At 47.2% G+C, this 7,603-nt stretch overlaps 1 protein-coding gene and 1 long non-coding RNA gene across 3 annotated transcripts; both read left to right on the top strand.

Annotated features, from left to right (window-relative positions):
* Window positions 1–2,526: 2,526 nt before the first annotated feature.
* On the top strand, window positions 2,527–4,387 carry LOC124658326. Of its 2 annotated transcripts, none has more exons than XR_006989127.1 (3): window positions 2,527–2,796; window positions 3,502–3,571; window positions 4,089–4,387. It is a non-coding gene; the product is annotated as an uncharacterized LOC124658326 (long non-coding RNA). The 2 variants fall into 2 exon arrangements; XR_006989126.1 differs by having other exon boundaries at window positions 3,499–3,571.
* Window positions 4,388–6,048: 1,661 nt separating this feature from the next.
* On the top strand, window positions 6,049–6,639 carry LOC124655879. The gene has a single exon (XM_047194707.1). The coding sequence runs from the start codon at window positions 6,049–6,051 to the stop codon at window positions 6,637–6,639; it is 591 nt and encodes a 196-aa protein (XP_047050663.1).
* The last annotated feature ends 964 nt before the right edge of the window (window positions 6,640–7,603 follow it).

The following is a 7,603-nucleotide window of genomic DNA, read 5'->3' as shown; positions in this document are numbered from 1 at the left end:
CGGTTATCTCTTTACCCGAGCTCTTTACTTATGCACTTTACCTTGTGATAGCCATCGTGCTTGAAGTTATATATATCTTGCTATCACATACTTGCTTGTATTGCTTAGCATAAGTTGTTGGTGCACATAGGTGAACTCTTGCTTAGAATAAGTTGTTGGTGCACATAGGTGAACCATAGTATATAGGTTTTGGGCTTGACAAAGTAAACGCTAGTTTTATTCCGCATTTGTTAAGCCCATCTCGTAAAAGTTTTAAATCGCCTATTCACCCCCCCCCCCCTCTAGGCGACATCCGTGTCCTTTCAATCAAGAAGAAATTTTGTGATTGAATAGTTGTGTTTATGCATCAAGCACTACTTTTTTGTTGTACATGCTATTGAATCCCTTTTTGGTTTAGATGATATGGATCTAAACATGTAGATCTAGTTTGTTTGTGTTTGGTCAATTTGTGTTCTTTTTCTGGGTAGAAACTTGTAGATCTGGTTGCCAGGTTCAAAAGGTTGAACAAAATAGAGCAAAGGGGGGATGGGAGGAGGTAAGCATCTGTGCAATCTGACCTTTTTTTGTCCAGCCTCTTAAACTTCGATTCCAGCTGGAAGTTGCTGGCTTCTAGGGATTCTTCAACTGACTGCAATGGAGATCTGAAGGGAGAGGGAGAAGAAGTTGCAGGCTGGGGAGGAAGAAGTTGCGGGCTTTCTGGAGAGCAAGAAGCTGCAAGGGATATCTGAAGGGACGGGAGAAGGAGTTGCATGTTGGGGAGGAAGAAGAGAGAAAAGGGAGGCTAGGAAGGAGGCGGGTGGGAGCGTGCAGCAGAAGGAAAGGGAAATAGGGGACGGGGGGACGGTGGGCCTGACATGATTCTGTCGGGATTCAATCCTGATCTGATGGATCGGGGTTGGGAGGTCCACTTTCCTTTTCTGGAGCGGGTCGGGAGGGGGGGGGCACTTCCTTTTTTTGGACCGATGGCTGGCTAGAACAAACGAGCCAACGTTTGCTCGCTAGACGCGTCCCAAAAGTTTGAGAAGAGCCAAGCATAGCTGGGCTAATAGTGCAGTTGGCGAAGTAAAGGGAGACTCTGAGCGATATGTACAACAGAAGGGAAAATAAGTTTTATAGTTAAAACTATTGTTGTCAATTTACATGGGCTAGGCATAGATGGACAAATGGGACAAAATTGTCACCTACTTTGGTACGAGAAACTTTTAGGATTCAGTTGTTAAAGCGGTAGATTTGATCATCAATATTTTCCAATCAACTTTTAACAATTCTACGTTTGGCTAAGCCTTTTCTTATATTACGTGACAACTTTTCTATAACAAACTTACAAAATAAGTGAAGCACCACAACACACACCAAATATGTTACTTATGTTTGCAAGTTTATTCTCATTGATGCAGCTTATTTCTTTTATTCTATGAACTATTTGGAATGTAAGAAATCGTTTTATGGTTAACAAGACAACAAATGGATGTTTATGCACGTAGGAACCGCGAGGTTTCTAGAGCATACCAACGACTAGTTTATAATCTAGGGAAAACTAGTTTCATGCCCCACTAAGACCTACACTGCTCAGTTTTGCGTCTGATTGTCTCTCCCTTGTCCAGCGTTCTCTCTCTGCTGAACGAGACCGATCGATGGTGGGAGTGGTTGTGTCCGATATCAAGCAGTTGTTGGTGGGCTTTGCGTCGGTATCTATAAGACATACTAAGCGTTCTTGTAACGAGGCGGCACATATTTTGGCTAGGTCGTGTTATTTATCTAGCCAAGGTTTTATTTCTTTTTCTGCTCCGGTGTCAATCCGGAAGATTCTTTGTATTGATATTATGTGATCAATAAAGTGCCGTTCTCTGTCAAAAAACAAACTGCTCATTTTTGCGGACAACGTCTATCTATCCTCAGTTTTTCCATCTTCACTTGAAACCAACCTCGCGAACAACCAAATGGAGCATTTCAGTCGGTCCACGCCCTTCACAGTCTATGGACCATGACCTGACACATGTGCCCCCCTTATGGGTGGGATCCGCTACGTGGGGCTGACGGTTTGAAAATTGGGGTATGATTTATTTTAGGGAGTTAGATGGGAATTGGAACTACCTGCCGCCTAAATTGGTCCATTCTCTCTAATCAAATAGCACCGGCCATTAATCTCCCACACTCTCTTCTCCCATGAATAGGGAAACAAGGAGGAGGATTGTAACGCCCTTGTTTTCCGGTGACATCTTCTCCCATGAATATGGAAACATGGCTTTTAAATCTCTTTATACATGCTTTAATTGGTTCTTTTAATAAAAAATCCGACTCCATAGCTGTGTCGGGCTCGTCGAGATGGTCGAAACGAACTTCTCATACCCCAAAATCAGACTCTGGATGCATCGTCCATGGTTTATCCTATTTCAATGGATATGGTATTTTGGGTATTTTGGATTACCTTTTAATCAAGAGGGAAAAAATGAGATGATCCTCATCTCTTTTTCTCCTAGGTCCGAGCCGTGAGGGTCTCTTCCTTTCCACATGAAACGTGCTCCATCTCTCCTTATCTTTCCCAAAACGAAGCCCCCTTCCTTCTCTCATTGTTGCACTCAACGCACCCTCCTCCTTCACCTAGAGCTCGATTCCCTTTCTCCCAGCTGCCCTCTCCAGCTCCTCCATGGCCCAGCCCCAACCCACTACATCTCCTGACTATGTGTGGTAGGAAGAAGATGAAGAAGTTGCAAGAGAAGGAAAAGAGTAGGAGAATGAAGAAGAAAAGAAGATCCATGCATCCCTGCCCAGTTCCCCCTTGTTCAAGCATCAAGGGTGAGTTCCCCCACTCTCCATGAAACTCTTATGTGTTGGATGTACATGGTTATCCCATGGTTGCTGGTTGGGGATGAGCAAATTATTTAAGGGATTAGGGGAAAAGAGCACCATATTCCTGTTTCTGAGGAGGCTTGTTTGGAATGATTTGTAGGTTTTGTTCCTGCGATTGTTTTGAGTGGTCATTCCCTCAATTTGGTTGAGCGATTTAGTCGCAGTGGTGAAAACAAGTTGCTGGTCTATTTTGAAAAACAATATTTTCATAGCTTTTGTTCATAGCATCTCATGCTATTCCTTGGTAGATAAAATAGTGTTCTACAGGGGTATAGCTACCTGGTATCTTGTACTTTGTAGATTAACTTGGCCTACTTAAACTCAAGGGTTGTTTATCTTGCTATGAATTTCCAAAGTCAGCTACTTCACATTCTGAAATATGTGAAAACATAGTATTTGCTAGTTATGACCTAGGTAAGTCCATAATCCGAGTTTGAATAATTGGACTTATTTGTAGGTATGTTTCTTGTGAATCCATGGCCATATAATTTACTTCGTTCCGAGCTTCCAAGCTTCAGTTTTGAATTCTTTTGCGAAAGGGGTAGCAAAGGGTTGCTTCCCCAGGGTTGCGATTAGGATCGTGTATGTGCTTGTTCGTTATGCCTTTCTATGCTGCAATATTTGAGCCTTGTATGCATGTTGTTACAGCAGGTTGTAGCACCACAGTGCAGGAGGTAGCCTCGCACCACCTCCCTCGCACCGGTTGAGGCAAGCACATCGGGTAACAACTGATATATTCCTTCTTTTGATAATATACCGATGTTTATATGATTCACTTATATTCATGGAATGGTGAACATGGTATTCCCTATTGTACATTCCAATGCACCATACCACTAGTATGATATAGGTATTGGTTATTCTTAGTTCTTATTGATACAAAATCCATCATGAGCGAATCTTCCCAACTCCAAGGAATGACCCTCACTTTGTGAGCTTATGGTACTTCGCATCCATCCCCATGCTATGGTCTTCTCACTTAGTGAGATGGAATGGAGTTGTGGTGACAAGTCACCCCTCCTCGGCTTGCCGACAAAAGTTCAGAGCGTAGTCACGGTCTTATTCGATTGCATTGTTTCCTCATGCATACACATTCCACTCCAAGTATGGGAAGTTCGAGCATTGCTTTCATATGTTCAGAGATGGCACATATTCATGTTCTTACTTTCCAATATTTACCATGCTTATGTTTTGTACTTGTTGATTCTTGCCACTTACCCCTCGTGGTTTTATTTCAGGTACAACTTAGTGATGTTTTGCAAGTGGTTTGAAACGCGTAGCTTCCACAGATGTGCACTCACAAACTAAAACACCCTTGTATTCACCTAGCTTTAGCATGACAACTCACATGCTTTGGCTTATGGTTCATGATCGCTAGGTTTGCTTTGTGTATAAAGTATAAACCTGGTTTGTTTGTTGTCATGGCAATTAAGGTTGTTCATCTATGGCGTAGCGGGCTGGGACTTCAGCATCTAGCTCGATCCATATGTGTTGTATGAGATTGATTATGCTTCCGCTTATGGTATTCTTATATGTATACTGTGTTTATTTCAATTTCCTACCTTGGATGTCTGACAGTACAAGGGAGGTGCTATCGGAATCTTCCACTAGCAATTTAAGTTTTGTTGTGGCTGTGGTAACATCCCTTTTTCATATGGAGGCGTGTTATAAGGATGCGGAGGATAATGGCCATGAGAGGGAGGAGGTCGGCGATGCATAGCGGAAGAAGGATCTTCCACCGCCACTATAGTGCCATACCATGACCATTAAACTTAACACCTTAAACACAAATTTGTATAGAGTGACTCAAACTAGCACATTAAACTCAACTTAAACAACTAGGATCATCAAAGACCACGACCAGCGCAACGCAGGTTTCACGTGCGACTCGACCCACACCATGTTATCTACCAAAATGGCATTTTTCCTTCGACGGGGATGTCGACACATTATGGGATTGTGCATCTGTAACCATGCCATGCATGTCGCTTGGTAGGGCGCAGGTTGGACACAGTCATACTCGATCCAAACCACCTTGTTCGTTGATGCAGCCGAAGCGATGATCTAGGGCTCGCTGTTCCGTCGACTGCCGCGTGGACACGCTCGGGAAACCTTGTTTGAATGTAATTAGGTATTTTGGTTCGCCAATATGATCAGTGAGCAGTGGCGAAGCTCTAGTAGGGTCACCCTACCTTAAATGTTGATGAACATATACATTCAGATGCATATGTTTTTTCTGAATAATTTGAGTGATTGTACGTCCAAAACGGACTCCGCATGACAAAAAAAACTTTTACTTGTTTTAGTGAACACCTAGCAAAACAGATTTCGAACAAAAAATTAGGACTAGGTGTACCAAAAACATAGATTCATTTATAAATCCTATGTGAATAAAATAGCTTGTTTTAGAGAGATTTATCATGCATCTTGCTATATACTACAAGATAACTTTCATACGTGTAGAATTGGAGAATTAGAATTTTCTTGATATTTGAAAGGCACTTCCGATGATACTACCACCTTTAAGGTGGCGTTGCTTTTAACTGTGGCGACAACAGTAATTGAAAAAGATTTTCCTGTGACAAAGATCATCAACACCAAGGCGAGCATCGAACGAGAGATATTCAAAAGTCTTGATCGATTAAATTATAGTACGGAGTAGATTTTCATAAAAAAAGGTCAAACCTTTCCATTGAGGTGATATTATCGATATGTTTTTAGGACTAGGTAATTTATCATCCGTGACCGGCGTGGGTCGATCGGAGTGGAGGCCTCGGAAGCAAACGTGGGTGCGGCGTATCTGTGGACGGAATGTGTGTTGTTTGGCAGCAAACATTGTGATTGTGGTTGCGCTCCGCACCGGTGTCACTGCCACGATTCGACTAGCCAGCGATACCGCCGAAACGTGCGCGGGCATGATCCATGGTCTGCCCGGTCTGCGTAATTGCATTCCGTTTCCAGCTTCGTCTTCCAATAATGGATAGACAGAGAGGCCGGCCGGCTTCGCCGCCGCGATCGCCGCGCAACCCGCACGAAACACCAATTTAAGCCCGACGGCTCGCCATCCACCCACGCCTTTCGCTTCCTCACCCCAGGACGCCCTTTAGATCCCCCCACCGGGCGCGCGGGCGGTCCATGCGGTGGCCGCGGCGCAAACTCTAGCAGTCCACCGACCCGACCGCCCGCCCGCGCATCGACATGGCCTCCAGCAAGGCCCCCCGCCCCCGCGCCGAGGCCTCTGCTCCGGCGACGTCGGTGGCCGTGGCGGCGGCGAGGGCCCAGGACGCGCACCCGCTGCGCCGGTCCGCCGCATTCCCGCCGCGCCGCACGCACCACGCCCACAGCCACAGCCACCCGCCCCCGCACGCCCACGCCCACGCGCCGCAGCGCTGCGACAGCGAGCGGATCGGTGGCAGGGCCAGCAGGCAGACCCGCTGCGGCGAGGTGGCCGGCGGCACGGCCGCCGGCTGCGCCGCCGTGTGCTGCTGCTTCCCGTGCGTCATGGTCGAGGTCGTCGTGCTCGCCACGGTGCGCGCCCCCGCCGCGCTCTGCCGGCGCGCGGTCAAGGCGAGCCGGCGCCGGCGGTCGGCATCAGCGGGGCAGGCGTCGGACATGTACGAGCTCCTCGTGGACGACGGCACCGTGTCCGGACCCCGCGACGCGGCGGTGGTCTGGCCGGCGGTGCAGCCGTCGGACGAGGCCGGGGAGATGGAGAAGGAGGTGTGGGCGAGCTTCTACGGCGCCGGCTTCTGGAGGAGCCCGTCCCAGCTCGGCGACGAGATCAGATGATCGGAACAGCCGCTGGCTTCTGCAGGTTTCTTGATTCTGGCTCGGGTTTTTCCTTCATTTTCCTCGGAAGGAAACCGATCGACGTAGAGGAGGGAAAAGAAAGGAAGCTCGTGTGTCGTCTTTGATCGATACCGCATTCTTGTTCCACCTTTTCTCCGCTCTTTTTTTCTCTCTTTTTTTCGGTTTTGGGAGTCCTCTAGAAGGGAAATACAATTCTCTTCTTTGTTGCATTTTATGCAACTTGTATATATACTGAGTCTGTCGTCGTGTGATTGATAAAAAAAAGTCACTTCTATAAGAGCATCTCCACCTGCGTCTCTGATAGGGATTTGGGGGCCGGAAACGAAAATGGGCTCGCACCGGCGCGGCCTAAACGGAGCAGGCGATTTTTCGAGCCCAATAGAAATGCTGACAACCCCGTACCGGCCCCTTCGCCAATGACGCGAATCGGGCGCGCTGGCGCCTCGCGAGGCTGAAATTTTTGGGCGTGGGAGCCGCGTGTCAGCCACACAACGACAAAATATACATCTTCTCGCCCAAAACCCTGTCCCCACCGTCGCTCATTTCTCCCGCCAGCCGCTCCATCTCCCATCCAGCCTCCAACCCATCGTTGGTCAAAATGTCTCAAGAATCGAAGATCTTGATGGCCGACATGGAGAAGATGGACCCGTTGGCGCGGGCGTGGCACGAGATGTACCGTGAGCGCATCGGACAAGAGGTGATAGCGGCGCGAGCTGTGTCGGCGTCTCCCCCGGCACCGTCCACGTTCATGTCTACCCGGTGATGACCCACAAGTATAGGGGTGTATCGTAGTACTTTCGATAAATAAGAGTGTCGAACCCAACGAGGAGCAGAAGGTGTTGACAAGCAGTTTCGATGAAGGATTCACTGTAAATGCTCACAGACAAGTATTCAGGGGGTTTTGATATAGCAGGTAAATAAAGTACAAGTAAGTAAAATGCGA

This window comes from Lolium rigidum, chromosome 5 (assembly GCF_022539505.1).
Source record: "Lolium rigidum isolate FL_2022 chromosome 5, APGP_CSIRO_Lrig_0.1, whole genome shotgun sequence".
In the NCBI taxonomy this organism is placed as follows: domain Eukaryota; kingdom Viridiplantae; phylum Streptophyta; class Magnoliopsida; order Poales; family Poaceae; genus Lolium; species Lolium rigidum.
Note: the sequence above shows the minus strand (reverse complement) of the source record. Positions and strands in the feature narration are given on the sequence as shown.

What these genes read in the sequence shown, in the direction of transcription:
- LOC124655879 (XM_047194707.1), top strand. Translation starts at nt 6,049, where the DNA reads ATGGCCTCCAGCAAGGCCCCCCGCCCCCGCGCCGAGGCCTCTGCTCCG.